The sequence below is a fragment of the Paroedura picta genome, chromosome 2 (assembly GCF_049243985.1).
Source record: "Paroedura picta isolate Pp20150507F chromosome 2, Ppicta_v3.0, whole genome shotgun sequence".
NCBI classification, from domain to species: Eukaryota; Metazoa; Chordata; class Lepidosauria; order Squamata; family Gekkonidae; genus Paroedura; species Paroedura picta.
This window is the reverse complement of record NC_135370.1, coordinates 54,830,047-54,849,107: the sequence shown is the minus strand read 5'-3', so window position 1 is coordinate 54,849,107 and position 19,061 is coordinate 54,830,047. Positions and strand designations below refer to the sequence as shown.

Sequence of the window (19,061 nt, the reverse complement as noted above, 5' to 3'; positions counted from 1 at the left end):
AGCGAGTTTGGAGGAAGACTCGTGACGAAGCCTCGAGAACATCTTATAGAATGCAGATGAAGGCCTATGAGATGGCGGTGAAGTCAGTGAAACGCAATTTTTACTCGGCTACCATCGCATCCGCAGACTCACGCCCGGCTCAATTGTTTAAGGTAGTTCGGTCTCTTACTGCCCTGGCTGAAGGGCAACAAAACAGTAGCAAATTGGATATCAGCTGTGAGGCATTTGCGAGTCATTTTGCGGATAAAATCTCGACACTCCGCCATGACCTCCCTCCAACCTTAGATACAGAAAGTGAACTAGAGGCCCCTTGGCCGTCTTTGGAGAATACCTTGAGTAACTTCAGACGACTCACGCTGACCGAAGTGGACAGGATACTAGCAACAGCAAGGCCAACCACATGCCCACTAGACCCTTGCCCATCCTGGCTCCTAAGAACAGCGGACATAAGGATAAAGGGCCCCCTCCGGGAGATAATCAATCTATCTCTCACAACGGGAGAATTCCCGGAGGGACTGAAAGAGGCTGTGGTACGCCCACTGCTGAAAAAAACATCCTTAGACCCGCGAGAGCCCAACAACTATCGACCCGTCTCGCATTTAGCGTTTCTGGGGAAGATGATTGAAAGGGCTGTCGCAAACCAACTAACAGAGTACCTGGAAGAAGCTTCGGTCCTAGACCCATCCCAGTCAGGCTTCCGGCCTGGCCATGGGGTAGAGACAGCGCTAGTCCCCCTGACGGATGACCTCCGTCGCCAGTTGGACCGAGGCGGGTCGGCACTGCTGATATTACTAGACCTCTCAGCAGCGTTCGACACAGTCGATCATGAGCTTCTAGCTCGCCGCCTCACCGATGCCGGAATACGAGAGACAGCCCTCCAATGGCTGATCTCCTTCCTCCGGGATCGTGGACAGAGGGTTGCAATTGGAGACAAAACATCAGACCGTCGTCAACTTACTTGTGGAGTCCCACAAGGAGCGGTCCTCTCTCCTATCCTATTCAATATCTTTATGCGCCCTCTCGCACAACTGGTACGGAGGTTTGGGCTGGGTTGTCACCAATATGCCGATGACACCCAGCTCTTCCTCCTGATGGATGGCCGCCCTGACTCCCCCCCAGAAGCATTAGCCAGCTGCCTGGAAGCAGTGACGAGATGGCTGAAGCAGAGTCGTCTGAAGCTCAATCCTTCAAAGACGGAGGTCCTGTGGCTGGGTAGGAAGGGCCCATGCGAGGAAGCGTGCCTGCCTGCCCTGGATGGAGTACAGCTCTCTACGGCTCACTCCGCCAGGAACCTAGGCGTGATTCTGGATACTTCCCTTACAATGGAAGCCCAGATCACAAAGGTAGCGCGGCTGGCATTTTACCATCTCTGCCAAGCCAAACTACTAGCGCCCTACCTGGCCCCGGAACACCTAGCCACAGTGATCCATGCGACGGTCACCTCTAGACTGGACTTCTGTAACTCGCTCTACGCAGGCCTGCCCTTAGCCTTGACCCGGAAACTACAGCTGGTCCAAAACGCAGCGGCCAGGATCCTCACAGCAACACCGTGGAGGTCCCACATCCGGCCCATTCTCCACCAACTGCAGTGGTTGCCAGTTGAATTCCGGATCAGACTAAAGGTTCTGGTAATTACCTTCAAGGCCATTCACAGTCAGGGCCCAGTGTACCTGAGGGACCGCCTCCCTGCCTATGCCCCTAAAAGAGCTCTGCGCTCCACCGCCACCAACCGGCTAATGGTCCCTGACCCTAAAGAAGTCCGCCTGGTCTCGACCAGGGCCAGAGCATTCTCTGTACTGGCCCCCACCTGGTGGAATGAGCTCCCGGAGGAGATCAGGGCCCTGACGGAGCTTAAACAGTTCCGCAGGGCCTGCAAAAAGGAGCTCCTCCGCCAGGCATTTGGTTGAGACCAGGCACAACCAACAGCGAATGAAGGGCCCCCGCTCCCCCCCTCCCCCCATCTCCCCCCTTCCTCCCAGAACTCCACCAGAGCGCTCTGGACCTGTTGTGGTATTGCACCGTTCCATCGTTATATTATTTTATTATACTGTTATACTGTTACATTATTCTGTTATATGGTTACAACCACTGTTATTATTTACTGTATGTTTTAACGAAGACTGTTTCATGTATCGTTGATTAGTTTTAATGTAAACCGCCCTGAGCCTTCGGGGAGGGCGGTATATAAATCTAAATAAATAAATAAATAAATAAATAAATAGATATATGTTTGACATGCAAGGTGTTTTTCTAAAAGATTTTTCTTTCAGATCATGTATTATCTTATGTATTAGTATCTACATTATTTAGTGACATTTTATAGCCCCTGAATCTCTCAGATTTCAAAATCAGTGAAATCTGCTTTCATATTTTGATGAAGTTCTGCATATTAAACTTGGAAATCTTTAAATTAATCTAAGTATAATAGAACTTAAAAGTGCACTTATGTAGGATTGATTTCTAAGGGATGTCCGTGTTCTTTGTATCCATTCAATAATTTTTGATTTAATCAGATCTAGAGTTATCAGATAGTTTTTAAATATATATTTTAATAAATTGACTATTGGAACAAATAAATAAATATATTTTTTCATTAGAGTTTCAGGGTTCTTTCCTTCAAGGAAGCACTTAAGCATTAAATATCATGGTGATTTAGTGGTGAATGCATTGCTTGAATTCAGTCAAAGAAATAAACAAGTTTCCACGTGGTTTTTTAAGGGCAACACCTCCTCACAGAGGACGGGGGGGGGGTGGCAACCATAGCCCAAGTTGTTATTAAAATTCTAATGAAACTTCAGATAAATAATATGAATTATTTTCTTTATAAAGATAGTGATTAACCACTGTTTTGCATACATGGTTTAGAAAGAGATACTCACCACAGTGTAATTCATCATCACCATCTTCACAGTCTTTCTGACCATCACATACCCAAGTATTCAGAATGCATCGCCCACTACGACAACCAAAATAGTTGTGTTCACATGTACGTTTGCTTCGAACTGTGGGAATTTTTTTTAAAAACACATATTTTTAACCATCAATATATAGATTCAATAAATGAATTAGACTAATAAGCCTTTCATTTAATCTGTTATCATGAAGAAATATTTAAATTATTGTTCTTTTCTTAATTACCTGGGCATTTTAATTCATCTGTATAATCCCCACAGTCATTAGACCCATCACACAGCCATTCCGGTAGTATACAAAGTGAAGTAGAATTACAGCTAATAAATCCTGAAGATTTTATTCCAAGTTTAAAGAAGTGAGTGCAGTCTGTGTTATCTGTTAAAGAAAAACTTGAATGAACATCATAATATATATTTTTATTTACATTTTATTTCTGCTATTTATTAGATAAAATTTACTTAGCATCTGAGATCACAGTATTGCTTATTATCATTATTATCAAGTAAATTATATTATCCAAAATAATTAATCATCAAATATTGATAACAGAAAATAGAATTCCTTACTGCAGTTTTTCTCATCTGAAGTATCCAAACAATCAATGATTTGATTGCATTGTGCTGATTTTGTGATACAAGTACCATCTGCACAGTGAAACTCTGCTGAATTACATCCTGAAACTAGAGAATATAGTTGTTTTTGTTTTTGTTTTCAGAAAAAAAGGAAGTTATAAAAGTAACTGCATTGTTTTAGGAATTCATGAGGAAAACTGTATTCCTAATTTGGAAATTTGGTTATGTTTTAAAACAAGAATTCCCAACCAACATGACCACTATCTGGTAACAATAGTTTTAAGAGTGGTCTGTTCAGGCTGCCCCATAGTACTGAAACATTTATCAGTTTCACCTCTACAAGGAACACACTTCTTCCATGTCTCTATAAAAAGTAGGAGGAAAGTTTGCTGGGTTCTCTTCATATGTGCAAGACATTGTGTATATTACTATGAATTCAGATATTTCTAATCTGAAAAAGGACTGAAATGCATTGTTTCATTTCAGTGCCAAAATAATCAATAACGAGCAAGGAAGTCCTGAAATCCCAAATTCATGCCAGGATTTTTTCATCTATTTTCATTCAGGCAATATACCAGGTGTCTACTTCCACTGTTTTAAATGGGGGGCAAACACCTGACATCTGAAACCTGACTTCTGACACAGGAGGAGCGGTCTGTTTACAAAGAGTCCCCATCGCACAGATTACAGGAAATAAAAGGCTTTTTTTCTGTACCCAAGGCTAGATCCAGGAAGATGATCTGCCTGTAGATATGCATAGGGCATGCACATGTGTTGCAATATTTGACCTTCTCTAATACTTTATGGCCAATGGAAACATTCAGAAATTCAATATTACATCTCAGGAATCAATGAGAAATTCATACAATGTAATTTAAGACTAATTTTCATTACTTATCAGTAACAGTTAACAAGTGCACCTCTCATTGTCCAACAAAAATATTCAGAACAAACTACACATAATAGCAGGCAAAGGGGCTATAATGCAGAAGAGCCCAAAACCTTACCTTCACAGCCCACTTCATCAGAGTTGTCACCACAATCATTTTTACCATCACATACTTTATGGGTGGATATACAACGACGATTAAGACAAGGTTTAAAACCTCTTTGACAGTTTCTATTTTCTGGTAAATTTTTAAAAAGCAAAACAAAACAAAAAGCCTTGATTATTTACACAAAATTCCTATACATAGGACTGGATGAACACATATTGACATATGGAATCTAGCCATGCATAATATTTATTGGTAGGCAGAAACATGAGTCTATAGAAAAGTGGACTATAATTGGACCAGAACCAATGGGTTGAAATGAATTCAAAATAATTTTCAGCTAATGATCTGGAAGAAGTTCCAACAGTTTGAGTGGTTAATGCAGTTCCTCAGTGGAACAGATTTCCCCGGGAGGATGGACAGTCATTGACAGAAATGCTGATTTTATGAATTTAGAAAGACTGTGAGTAGGTGGGTAGGAAAGGATGTACCAGTGTTTGTCTCTTGTGGCCCTTCCTTGCATACCCAAGGAATGGTGATCACCACTGTGGATTGGTAGGTGAATTTCCTCCAGGCCAGGTTGTTTTCTGGAGATTTTTGGTGTGTGTATGTGGGGGGGGGGGGGAATCACTTGGGCATGAAATTGGGGTCACTGTGGGTGAGCAGGTAGTTTTAAGTTCTTGCACTGTGGAGGGGGTTGGACTAGATGATCCTGGAGGTACTTCCCAACTCTATGATTCTATGCTGTAAAATAAATGCTGTAACAAAATTTATCATATCAACCCACAGGGGATTAACTTACCACAATAAAATAACTTCTCATCAGATTTGTCCTTACAGTGTGCTATGCCATCACAGGAGAGCTGATAATCAATGCACTCACCATTTCCACATTCAAACTCAGAGTAAAAATTGCAAGAAGAATTTTTAGCTGAAAGATCAAGCAACAAACATCAAAACCCAATTGCTACTGAGCAGTTGATTTTTTTTTAAAAATTACAAGTATTGGACCCACAAGGATTAGTGGGGAGCATCTCCATTATTTCTTCTCTCCCTGTCCTGAGACCCACTAGTGCACTACTTCTTCTGACATGTGTCCTCTCCCATTTGTATTCGTCAACCCATAACCTGCTTCTGCTTGGCTCCTGAGATGTTCATGGTGGTGTTCCTGTCCTGGCAGAACTAGCTTTCAGATGGCACATGGGCCTTGCAGGACTTATCTAAGTTCCACAGTTCCTGAAAAGCAGAGCTTGTCCATTTAACTTTTCATTAGTTGTATCTGTTTATGAGAGATGTCTTTTAATTTTAGTTGTACTATGTTCTTAATTGATTTCTGTTAATATTTTAGCTGTTAGTTGCCTGGAGATCACTTGGAAGTAATATAATAATAATAATTAGCAACAACTCTCTCTTTTGTCTGCTCTCTTCTCCTACTCTCAGTTCTCAGACTAGTTCATCTGCCCACCTCTCCTCAGCTTTCCCTGTTTCTCAACTCAGCAGACTCTACCTGGGGAAACTATGCCCAAGTTGTGCAGTGCTCAATGCCAGGCCAGGTCCAGTTGCACAGTGGGGAACTCACAAGGACAATGGAGCCCGTTCTCCACACCATTTCCTCTTTCATTTTCCTTTGTTGTTGTTGTTATGTGCGAAGTCGTGTCCGACCCATCGCGACCCCATGGACAATGATCCTCCAGGCCTTCCTGTCCTCTACCATTCCCCGGAGTCCATTTAAGTTTGCACCTATTGCTTCAGTGACTCCATCCATCCACCTCATTCTCTGTCGTCCCCTTCTTCTTTTGCCCTCGATTGCTCCCAGCATTAGGCTCTTCTCCAGGGAGTCCTTCCTTCTCATGAGGTGGCCAAAATATTTGAGTTTTTTTCCTGGCAACCCTCATATTCTCCCTTTTCTTTACTTTCTTTTCCCCTTCTTACAATTGAGCACCTGCACAGTGAGGAACCAGCAAGGAATTGAGAGGAACACCTTTTCCCCAGTAGCCTCTTTTCCATACCATTTCCTTTCTCCTCCCTTTGTCAGCCCCCATGTTCTCACTGCCCCTGCTTCTTTCTTTCGCTCTTACACACCCACTATTCTAGATTTTATCTGTCACCCATAATTTATACCTTGCCTTTCTTCTCAGGGGGATACACAAAAGCTTACACCATTCTCCTATTTAATCATAAGAATAACTCTGTGAATATGCTGGGAAATTGCCACTCCCCCAGCCAAGCCTGGCCACAGCCCCCCCAAATGAAAAAGAGGAAGATGGTCAAGGTCTATATGACCTTGACCTTTGATCCCAAAGTGGGAAGAGAAGGAGGTATGATGGAACAGGCAGACTGCATAACAAATTAGCTGGGGATTGCTTTCTTCACCTTGTATGGGACAGACAGCCCCATCTTGCATGGGGTAGAGCTGGCTGGAGTAGGCACTGCTGTCACTGCCTCACATGGGGGAGGCAGTATTGCTACCTCCCTCCTCACACAGGGCTCAGGCTGAGTCATGTGCCACTGCTGCCACCTCTAAATTGGGTTTTTTATGGGGATTTTATTGTGTTTTAACTATTTATGTTGTAAACCGCCCTTAGACCTATTTGGAGAAGGGCGGTCTAAAAATTTAATAATAATAATAATAATAAAAATAATAATAATAATAATAATAATAATAATAATAATAATAATAATGGGATCAGGAGATCTGCGCTGGGGATCAGCCTGGACCAGGTACTACTGACCCGGCCTCCCCAGGTCTCCGGTGGGCTGAGGCAGGTGCTGTTGCCTCTCCTCACATGAAGCTTGGGTGGACTAGGCTGGGCGCTGCCTCTCCACCTTGCAGGTCAGGATGCCATTAACCTACTAATGGGTGCCCCATTCTCTTAATAGCCGATCCACCACTGCTTGTGAGGCAAATTAAGCTGAGAATGTGTAATTGATCCAAGTTCATCTAGTGAATTTCCATAGCAGAATAGCAATACAAGAGCCTAGCCTTGAATAGTAGCATTACCCAATGACAAATTTTGTGGTGTGGCTGTTTTTGAATGGTAGGAAGCAACAATGTCTGGAAGAGTCATGCAGGTCTGTTGACAGCAAGTCTCTGGTGGCTGCTGTGAAGCCTGCCCTCAAAGTTCTTCCCCAAACAGCCCTGGGAATTGCCCTCCTCTCTTTCCCATCTTTTAAATCAATCTGGAATTCTGGAAAAACTATTATGGTTGTCTAGTACCATTTGGGGTTTTTTAACGCCTTCCTCAATGTTGGTTGGTTTTCTCACATTCCATTTTGCCTGTTCATGACGCCAGTCCCCAGGTTTAAGTATAAAATGTTACCTTTTCTAGTCTGTAAAGTTATGAAGGTAAATGTTTTCTACAGTTTAAGATTATAATAGAGTGATAGTGATAGGCAATACATGACCTAGCCAGGGATTAGAAGCCATGCTTTGATAAATGAATTGTTCTTGTGTTGTCATTTTGCTGCTACATGTCTTTGACTCAGTGCAATTTTCTGTTCAATTTAGAGCAGTTGGCCTGGGAATCATTGAATTATGCATGCTAAAAGCGACTTGCCTGGAAATCTTTGCTTTGTGCATGTTAGAATCATAGTAAAAGTATTATCTGACCCATGGGGACCTATTAAGTGTGAATGTTATTGTGTGATGTCTGGAGACTAGTGAAAACAGCAGCAAACAAACAACAGAGTTCTCCTTGAGGAGGTTGGAACAGAGATTATAGGAATCTGACCACAGATCTCATTCTTCTTCTAGCAGCTCAAAGAGGAAAACAGTGGACACAGTGCAGGAACTGGAAACTCAAGAAGGGAAGGAAGTATGGAAGAAGTACAGGGGAAAACTTAAAGACTCGCTAAATGTACTAATTTTATCCCATGTACTAGCAAAAGTAGCAAATGTATCTCTCTTTGTCAAACAGGTTAGCTATATGATAGGTAAGCCATTTGCAAAGAGCACAAAAATTCTTGATCTTGAGGAGAACAGAACCAGTCTGGAAAGAGATTTGCAGCTGGGTACATGATATAGAATCCCAAAACCTTCTCAGTCAAGCAGTGATTGGTGATAATTTTTATTTTCTTATTGCCCTGAGTCCAAAGAGAAAGGGTGAGTAATAAATATAATTAGTTATCCTTATTTTGTTATTTTATATCACCTTACTCCCACACTGAAGTGGTACCCAATGCAGGTACCAACATAGGTTGAAGCACTAATCCTTATCCATGGTTCTTCTATATATTTGTGAAACAGCCTGAGGGGTGGAACATGTCCAGCTGTCCAAGTTGGAATGGGGCCAATCAGGGTGCAGCCAGCAATGCTGGCTGCACCCTGATTGGCCTTTCCCCTACAGCTCCCTTTCTCCCTCCCTGGACGGTAGCCACATTCCTCTCAGATGCACAAGAGTCAAAGACAGACACACAGAGCCCTGCCAGACCTAACACGAGCCCTCATTGCTTCCTACCACTCCTGCTGCGAGGGAGGCAGAGAGAGACACAGAGAGAGCTGCCCCAAGGTGCTGACCAGCCCTGCTTCCCTCCTAAGAATGAGCCCTAATTACCTGCTATTGCTCCTGCTGCGACCGAGATAGAGACACAGAGAGCCGCCCCTGCTGCAACAGAGGGAGAGAGAGACAGAGAGCTGCCCCAAACTGCACACCAGCCCTGCTTCCCTCCTACAAACCAGCCCTGATTAACTCCTCTGCCTCCTGCTGCAAGGCACACCGAGAGTCTTTGCTAGGACTTTTAATGGAAATGTTGGCTGCACACATTATTTTGGAAGTTGTCTTTTGCATGGATTTATTACAACTTGAGTTTAAAAAAATATATATCAATTTGTAAGCCATCTTGACCTTGGCGAAATGCTGGGTATAAATCTTTAAGTAAGTAAATTAAAAACCAAAACAAGATAACACTGCATGAAACCATATTACTTACGCACACATCTATTGTCATCTATCAGTATCCTATCACCCCTACAGGAACAATTTACATGACCATCAGGAGTAAGAAGACACAAATCATGGCATCCCCCATTCATATGGGCACAGGGAGACAATTCACCTGGAAAAAAGGAGGAGTGTATCAACATATATATATATATATTTAATTATCAAGCAAAAACCTGGAAAAGGTAAATGACTAGCCCAGGCTTTCCCTACCATGGTTTTGTGAATCCCTGGGTTTTTTTGACAGCCCTGGAAGGGTTTCCTGAATGAGTGGGAGTTATTTTAATATATTTTTTTTCAAAATTTGATAAACATATATTGGGTGATATGACTATATAAGGTCATCTCAACCCCCCTCCCAAAAAGGCCAGTAATGGGCCTCGAGGATGTGGGAAGGGGAGGGACCCTGAATAGGCACATACACAGCTATGCTTCCCAACCATATTCTGCACAATTGCACTACTTAGGTTCCTTGAAGCTTGAAGAATGTTTCAGGGGTTTCTCAATGGTAAAAAAGCTGAGAAAAGCTGGACTAGCCTACTGAAACACAATTTTCTTCTAAACCTTGCTCTTATATAAAGAATAAGACTGGTTTCTCTGAGATTCTTCACCTGTCATTTTGCCATAGCTTTTCTTTCCACCCTATTCTGGGAACTTTAAATGTGGTCAATCTACATTATATTATTAATACCACAATAATAATTTCTAATATGTCAGTTAAGTGGATAAGGTTTAACTCAGAATGTGAGACTATAATAAGCATACATATTTGATAATTTTTGAATATCAGTTTTCCTGCAAAGAGCTCGTGCTGGTATACATTATCAAAACTTTGGGAAAGGAGGATTCACTTAAATATTAGAAATTCATTTTCTGATGGTTAGGGTTGTTCATACATGGAATATGGTGCCTTGGAGGGTGGTGGAGTCTCCATTGGAAGTTTTAAGGAGGAGATCAGATGAACACCAGTCAGGAGTGTGTGATTTTTAAGTCCCTGAGAAGGTGAGGAGGCTGGACTGGATGGTCCTTTGTGGTCTTTTCCAGCTCTGTGTAATTCTGAACTATGTTGCAGCATAAAAATGCAGGGAACCTACTATCATAAAGCATACATCTATTTTGGCCATCTGAATGGCTACTCCAAAAGATCAGACAGCAAAATATATGGTGAAGGAAATCTGAACCCAGGTCTCCCTGATCCATCCTATCCTCTACCCACCAATTTAACTAAATGCAGCATTCAAAAGCTATTTGTCATCGGAAGCATATTATTTCTGCTTGTTCTTACCTGTCAATAAACTACACACATAGAATATTGTTTTGTGAGCATGTGCACACGGAGATTAACTCAAATGATTTGAAAACTTCAGGTTACATTTTTTGGGGAAAAGAATATGAAGAAATGTATAATTTCAGACAGCACATAACCTTGGATACATGTTATATGAAACAAACATGTTTCAAATTTGGCTAAGGAGGACACAAACTCTATGTTTATATGTGTCTTCCTGGTGACTTCAAGAGGTATGTATCCTCCTTTTTGCTAAGGTGGGGGAAGAAATTTTTAACAATTCAGTAAGCACAATAATATTTTTAAAAATGAAGCAGAGCTATATTGCTACTAGCCTGGCAGAAGATCGTGGTTTTCCTTTCAGATAAGGTGAAATTAGCTGATGGGCATCACTATCTCTATGAGAAATATTTATAGCCTCATTGTAGCCCTATAGCATGTTAAGCACAGTTTGACAGAAGTAAATCTGCTGCCCCATTACCACTTAGGTGAGCCTGAGGAGTCATCAAAAGAAGTCTCACTTTAAAAGACTGAAGTAAGAATGCATGATATACATGGGAACATTCTAAACAGATCTCTGCAAAATCTGGGAAATAAGCAGGCTCTAGAGATTTCCTTTGGATTTAGCCTGTGAGCTGAGAAAATATGAGCATACTTTCTACTGCCCAATCCTTTGCAACATATTCTGGAAAGCACACGAAGCTTGCACTGCAAACATATTGCTAGCCTTGCTTTGTCAAAACTGGAGTTCTTAGTCAGTTCAAGCTTGCAGTCTTATTTGATATTATTATTGTTATTATTATTGTTATTATTATTGTTATTATTATTGTTGTTATTATTATTATTATTAGATTTATTTCCCACCACTCCCTGGGTAGGCTCGTGGCGGGTGACAGTTGTCTTAAAAACCCCCATTAAGACCCCATTAAAAGACATAAAAAATCATAACATGGCGGCAGCCAATCGCAATCTACTCCCACCTACCAAGGTGATAGACAATGGGGGGAGGTGATGTATATTTCAGACCCCTTGGAGGGGCACGCTCTACTTTGCACACCCCAGCTTAAACCATAAACCTGGTGGAAGAGCTCCGTTTTACAGGCCCTGCGGAAAGCTAACAAATCATGCAGGGCCCGCAGCTCACCCAGGAGCTCATTCCACCAGGTGGGTGCCAGGACCAAAAAAGCCCTGGCCCTGGTTGAAGCTAGGCATGCTTCTCTAGGGCCGCGAACAACCAATAGATTTCCCCCTGCAGAGCGAAACGTCCTGCGGGAGACATTAGGCGGTCACTCAAGTATGTGGGTCCCAACTCACGTAATGCCTTAAAGGTTAATACCAAAACCTTGAACCGGACCTGGGCAGCAATTGGCAACCAGTGCAGCTGCCTCAGTACAGACTGAATGTGGGCCCTCCCAAAATGTACCAGCGAGGACCCTAGCAGCTGCGTATGATGATGAGCCTTTCCTGTGTTACAGAAGCTATTACATAATTAAACAAGGCATTAAAATATTAAATGCAACAATAACAATTGTATAGAAATAATTATTCAGAAAACTACCAGTAAAGAAATATTAATTCTGAACATAGTAACTTACAGCTGTTAGTGTCATTAGCAACAGCTACGATGCCCATCGGTTGATGTGGTATGTCAGATCTAAGAATTTTTGTATCTCCACCTGTATATTTATTGGATCGCAGAATAGCTCTTCTCACCCAGTCTGTCCAGAAGATCCAGTCATTGTAAATAGCCAGACTAAGAAAAGTGCCAGGCCCAGATTTTATTATCACCTGTTTAAGAAAAAGAAACAGGCAACACATATGGGTGTATTCTGAGGAATGGGAAGGCGACTGTAAGCCGCTTTGAGCCTCCTTCGGGTAGGGAAAAGCGGCATATAAGAACCAACTCTTCTTCGTCTTCTCTTCTTCTTCAGATGGGAAGGCTCCACAGTAGAGAGAGCTACATGATTTAAAAGGAATCAGAATAATGAGTGGCATGAGGGCATTTGGGAGGGAAATTGACATGGTATATCCCATCCTCATCAAATCTTGGAAGCTGAGCAGGATTGCACTTGTAAGGGAGACCACCAAGGAAGGCTCTGCAGATGAAGGCAATGGCAAACAATCCCCACTTCTCACTTGCCTTGAAAAACCCTTGCTAGGGATGCCATGAGTTGGCTATGAGTTGACAACACTTTACACACACATATACTTGAGGGCATTTGAGAGAAAAATACAAGAAACAGAAAATAATCTTTGGAGTTTACAGAACAGGAGCTTAGCTGATCTTTAGTCACATATCAACTTCTGCTGCCACTTTCAAGTAGAATAACTCTATAGAAATTGTGGCCCATCCTTTTCCTCTTCTTATACATGTGAATTAAACAGGGGTGGGCCACAATGATTAATCCAGATGCATTTAAAGGGAATAGAAATGTATTAAGAAAATGAAAAATCATACACTGAATGTACAGACAAAACATATTGAGCAAGAACACGATGGACAAGAGGGTGAAATAATATTTTCTTAATTATTGTTCTGTAAAGAGAAGCTTAGTGTACCAGATTGTTTCGTAAAAGAAGGCCCGGAAACTTATTCTTGTCCTTGACTGTATTTTGAAATGTTACCGAAGCTGATATGTTCTATTCTCAAGGGCAGAGACAATTGTTTATATCATGCCATTGTTTATGTTAGCGATCCCCAACTTGTGGGCAGTGGACCACATGTGGTCCTTCGACTAATTGGAGGTGGGCCCCGAAGGACGCCTTCTCCCCCTCCCCCTGGCCCTTTACTTCATCCCCCCTGGCCCTTTACAACACATTTTGGGTGTCATTGTCTCCCATCACTCCCAGATGGGGCTATCTCGTTGCAGAGAAACAAGCTCAGGGTTCCCATTGATTTGTCATTGTCATGAGTTAAAATTTCCATGAAAATAAAATGTTCCTTATGTTCGTTGTTATGGCGTGTCTGCATCTTATTTTGAAGGGATGTTTAAACATTACCATAACGATCAGAGAGCGTTAGGGCAGTGGTTGAGAGTAGAGGAGTAAACTACCCCCCCCCACCGGGCCTCAGTAAAAGACTGATGATAAGTAAAAGACCCGGTGATAAAAAGGTTGGGGACCACTGGTTTATGTTACCAGAGGATTGAGAAAGAATGGGGAAATTGCCTTTTGTAACCTTTTTCTGGTGACTTAGCATAATGGCAATTGGCTGGTCCTGTGGGATGTGCAAGGGGTGGAGACCCCAGGTTATTGGTTTGACCCAAAGGACATCATCTTTCCCTGCCTTCAATGGAATATTATAAAGTCTCATGCAATCCTTTGTTCTGCACACAAATTTGGGATGTGCCCCTGTGTCTGTATTTCTGCTGCAGTAAAAATATAAAAGGTTCTTCTCTCAGCGTGATTTTTGGGACGGCAAAGGTACCTAATTTAGCCGCTTGGCTATCAGAGAAAAGAAAACGTGTTATAATTGCAACCCTCTCACCTTAATTCTTTAAGTACTCTAACTGATGGGAAAACAGAATAATTTCTTGATTCTTAGAATTACAAGTATTTTAAGTAGCCTATTCATTCCAGCAAAAGAGCCTCTTGTGGCGCAGAGTGGTAAGGCAGCCGCCTGAAAGCTTTGCCCATGAGGTTGGGAGTTCAATCCCAGCAGCCGGCTCAAAGTTGACTCAGCCTTCCATCCTTCCGAGGTCGGTAAAATGAGTACCCAGCTTGCTGGGGGGTAAACGGTAATGACTGGGGAAGGCACTGGCAAACCACCCCGTATTGAGTCTGCCATGAAAACGCTAGAGGGCGTCACCCCAAGGGTCACACATGACTCGGTGCTTGCACAGGGGATACCTTTACCTTTACCTTTATTCATTCCAGCATATGGAGCACTCCCCATGATCATAGCCACATATATTCAAGATGGAGTCTAAGTTAACATAGAGAATACTCTGAGTGGTTTGCAGTCTCAATCGCAAAAATGGTCAAGATAACTAGTTTCACTTTTCCAAGCCTTTCTTGTCCCAGAAGGCCTCTAAGCCTCCTAAAACCCATCATTTTGTGTCAGATTGTCAGTAAGGTGATACTACCCATTGTCTTTTTCCTAGCTAGAGCTCTTTGCACTTCTGTGTCACTGGATAGCATTGTCTTTTTCCTAGCTAGAGCTCTTTGCACTTCTGTGTCACTGGATAGCTTCATGTTTGGAATGTAAGCTATAATCACCCCTCTTTTCCCCCTTTCCCCCCTGGTAGCCAGCAGAAGGCTGTACAGAGTTGCAAGCCCAATTATGAGAAACCTTGAAACAAATTTTGCAGTGAAGGGCATTTCACTACCTGCACTTCAAAATCATGGCCTGCTCACAAGCTCCTATTATTTTCCATGCAGAGGTGCTTAGTGAAAAGAGCTGGAGTCAGGGGTAGATCAAAACAGTTTGACATCCCAATAGCATACACTACATGATTCAAAAGATGAACTCCATTCTCTTCTGTCACATACAAAGGTTCCTGGAGCATGTTTGAAATGATGGACTGCTTCATTGGCACTACAAATAGCCATATTTGCTGGAATCATTTCTGCTTGTCTTGCAACTTTTAAAGGCTCAGGAGGCCTTGGCAGACAAAAAATTTGCATTACGAATAACACCCCACAGAGGCAGCAATCCAAAGAACACTCTCCTGGGAGAAATCCCCCCTGAATAAAATGGGACTCTAAGCAGTTCTGGAAGAATTCCATTTATATGCTGCAATCAAAATGATCTGGAAACATATGCTCCAGTTTCTTCCCTGGAAGTTGTATATCCTAGACCATATCTAGCACAAAGTTAAGAATATCCTTCTGTGTTAAATTGTGGACCTGATTTTACATTTGTAAGAATTAGCTGTAGAAAATTATGAAAACAATGTTAAGGAAAAAGCTCTTTGAATATCAGCAGGGGAGCTTTCGTCTTAATTGATCCTGCATTAAATATAGGCCTGACACAAATGAAGGCCAAATTTACTTGAACATTATATACAGCTGCCCTCTTTTCTTCCTCCTTCTCATAAAAGAAGAGTACTAAAGAGAAAGAGAAACTGCAATGAAGGTAGATACTTTATTATCTTCCCTGAGAACAGAGCTGAATGTAGGCATGTGCGCACAAAAAGAGTCAGTACCCTTTGCTGAATCTGCACTGAGCTTTTATTCCAATCCCAGGTCGATTCAGTCCCTGCTGCCTACACTGAATGTGATTTCCATTTTGATTTTGAGCAATTTACATTTTTCATCTACAACATGCATTATTGATCCTGGAGTGGATATAACCCTTGATATTTGAAAAATCAGCATGAGTAAAGGTACACCTTTCTGCTTTTCCCAAACTAACTTGCTGCCTCTAGCCTCCAATACTGTAGAAAAGCTCTGATTGGCCAAGGCATCAATTCCCAGGTTGGAAGGCTGCCTTTAAAGGGGAAGCCCTAACTTCTCTCAGCAGAAACTCCAGAAGCCCTAACTTCTCTCTGCAGAGATTTTCCTCTTGGATTTATTCCCCCTTCTCTCCTGTCTCCAATCTCCCCCCCCCCCACTTCAAGAAAAGAAAGAGGATCCTGCTGCATTTGGCTACCCCCCTTTCTTAGCTTCCCTAATAATGTGCAGAACACTTTTCTGTTTTAATGGGGGGGGGGTAGAAGAAGACCCAAGTTCAAATCGATCTGAATTCAGCAGGATCCACAACAGAATAAACAAAGTAAGTGCAGAATCAGCCTTGGTTTGGGCGGGGTCTGTGGGTAACACAAGTAAAACAGATGAGTCCAGGGAGGAAATCAGAAAGAAGCAGGGAAATAAAAAGACAAAAAACACTTCTGGGAGCTTGTACTCAATTTACTCTCTGTCCAAGCAGCAAAGGTACTGGCAGCTTATACTGGAGGCTAGTAAGCTGGGTCTGCAACAATTTGCACGTGTCAAGTGAACTTCACCAGCCTGGGGCTTCAAGTTCCAGCTAGTAACAAAAACAACAGCTGAGTTATCCTACACAAGAGGCGATAAGGGAAGAATTGCAGTAGGAGTGGACATATCCCCATATTGTGTATGCTTTTGCTGGCATTTAGAACAAAGGCAGAGGCAAAATTTAAAAAGTTCGACCAGAATAATGCATTACGAGGAACCTTCTTTTCCAGTCAATATAATTACCACTACTCCAGCATTGCCTTGATTTGTTTGACATCAACCAAAAGGGCTGCTATTTCTATCTTCTCCCATTCCACCACTTTCTTTTAACATCAGAAGCATCATAGGTGCCAAATGAAAGAATCAAGAAGAATCAAGGTATTGCTGATCAATCCTTATATCTGACCGATGGGCCCTAATCTTTCTTCATATCTGTGTTACACATTGCAATGAATACTTATTTGATCAGTGAGTTTAAAAAAGAGAGAGAAAATTCCATCATGTAGTTAAAAAAAACATTAAGCCCTCAAAACACTGCATTAAAACAACTTAAACTGGATCTAAAGTACAAACAACAAGCATTACAAACAACAGAAACTTTGGGCAGGAAGGAAGGATCAAGGATCAATGAGGGAATGTCAAATGAAACAAACAAACAAACAAAAACAGAGGGGGAAAGATGAATCTCACCTGCTGGTAGGGATATGCATTTTTTAAGCGGGTATTTTTCAATTTGGGTCTGTTGAACTAAAAAAAAATCAGGATTCTCAAAAAATCATAGATCCCAATAGCAGCACAGGATATTGTTAGAAATGCTGAATATTTTCAGGTCTAATAGATCTGGTGGGGGGAAGGGGGAAAGCCAGCCTGAAGCTGAACCACAGCGGATCCTGGGGATGGTTTCTAAAGCTCCCTTAGACTCTAAAGGGACTGCAACAGAGAAACAGGACAAATCTAATCCAGCCTTTCCACTGTTTTTCAAATATACATATTAATAGCCCAATATATTTGAGATTTGGGGGGCGAGTTTCAGTTTTCCTTGGGGAAAAAACAAGTTCTGCCCTTGAGGAGAGGCGCCAAAATTTTAGGAGATTGGAATTGAGCCATGAGGTTTTTGCAATCCATTTTGTGGGCAAAGTTCTGTCACTTGGCTGGGACCTACCTGCCACGATTGATACAGTTTGCAAACCAGAAGCTCTGTGGCTGTTGCATGGAATAATGTTTGATGGCTTCAGATGGCTCTCATTAACCAAAGTGGACAAATTGCTGGGGTCAGTGAGGGAAACCACTTGTCCCTTAGATCCTGGTCCATCTTGGTTGCCCAAATTGGGCAAAGGGCGGATAAGAGACCATTTACAGGATTTTGTGAACCTCTCTCTGATGATGGGGGAATTCTTGGAAGGGCTGAACAGGAGGCTGTGGTTCACCCTCTGCTGTAAAGAAAACATTGTTGGATCCACGGAACCTCACCAACTACTGCCCGGTCTTGTGTTCCTGGGAAAGGTAGTGGAGCGGGCCGCAGCAGACCAGCTCCTGGCATTTTTGGAGGAAACTTCAGCCCTTGATCCATACCAGTCTTGGTATACCAGCTCTTGATCCATACCATCCTGGCCACCGGGTGGAGACAGTGTTGGTTGCGCAAGTAGATGGTATCCGGCACCAGCTGGATAGGGGCAGCTCAGCTATTCTCATTCTTTTAGATCTGTTGGCCATATTTGATGTGATTGACCAAAAGTTGCTTGTCTACCAACTTGCTGAAACTGGAGTGAGGGGGACTGCGCTGGTATGGCTGGTTTCCTTCCTCTGGAATTGGACACAGTGGGTTGCTGTGGAGGAAGTATTGTCTGGACCCCTGGCACTCCCTTATGGGGTGCCGCAGGAGGCAATACTTCCCCCCCCCCCTTTTCAACATCTATATGTGCCCTCTAGCCCAGCTGGTATAGAGCTTGGTCTGGGCTCTCACCAATATGTAGATGACACCCAGCTCTACCTTCTGCTGGATGGCTCCAGTTGGCTCCCCCAGTTGTTTGGAAGCAGTGACTGGATGGCTCAGGCAGAGTCATCTGAAACTCAATCTCTCCAAAATGGAGGTCCTGTGGCTGGGTGAAATGGGGCAGGAACAGGCAGTGCATCTCCCATGGATGGGGTACAATTGAGACCTGTACCTGCAGCCAGGAATTTGGGGCCAGGGCCAGGGCCTTTTTGGCCGTGACCACAACCTGGTAGAATGAGCTCCCGGATGAGGCAAGGGCCCTGATGGAGCTGTCAAGTTTCCACAGGGCCTGTAAGATGGAGCTCTTCCACCAGGCATTTGGTTGAGGCTGGGGGTGGGGTATCCCATGAAAGTCCTGCCTATTGCAAAGAAGTCTTGCTGGTGAGGTAGATCTTGGCTTGAGTGACACCAGTGGGTTTTTAATTTGAAAGTGATTTAATTAGA

General features: G+C 42.7%; 1 protein-coding gene across 6 annotated transcripts in view; it reads right to left on the bottom strand.

The window, feature by feature from the left end:
* LRP1B (LDL receptor related protein 1B) overlaps positions 1-19,061 on the bottom strand; it is a 1,129,178-nt gene that overhangs the window by 147,203 nt on the left and 962,914 nt on the right. For all 6 annotated transcript variants that reach the window (XR_013228123.1, XM_077320173.1, XM_077320175.1 and 3 more), the window contains exons 44-50: positions 12,304-12,496; positions 9,410-9,535; positions 5,283-5,411; positions 4,493-4,612; positions 3,480-3,593; positions 3,139-3,288; positions 2,880-3,002 (exon numbers count right to left, since the gene is read on the bottom strand). Coding sequence is in view for 5 of the 6 variants with exons in the window: in XM_077320173.1 (XP_077176288.1) it covers positions 2,880-3,002; positions 3,139-3,288; positions 3,480-3,593; positions 4,493-4,612; positions 5,283-5,411; positions 9,410-9,535; positions 12,304-12,496 (955 nt within the window). In the remaining variant the exon portion in view is untranslated. The remainder of the gene's footprint in view (positions 1-2,879; positions 3,003-3,138; positions 3,289-3,479; positions 3,594-4,492; positions 4,613-5,282; positions 5,412-9,409; positions 9,536-12,303; positions 12,497-19,061) is intronic.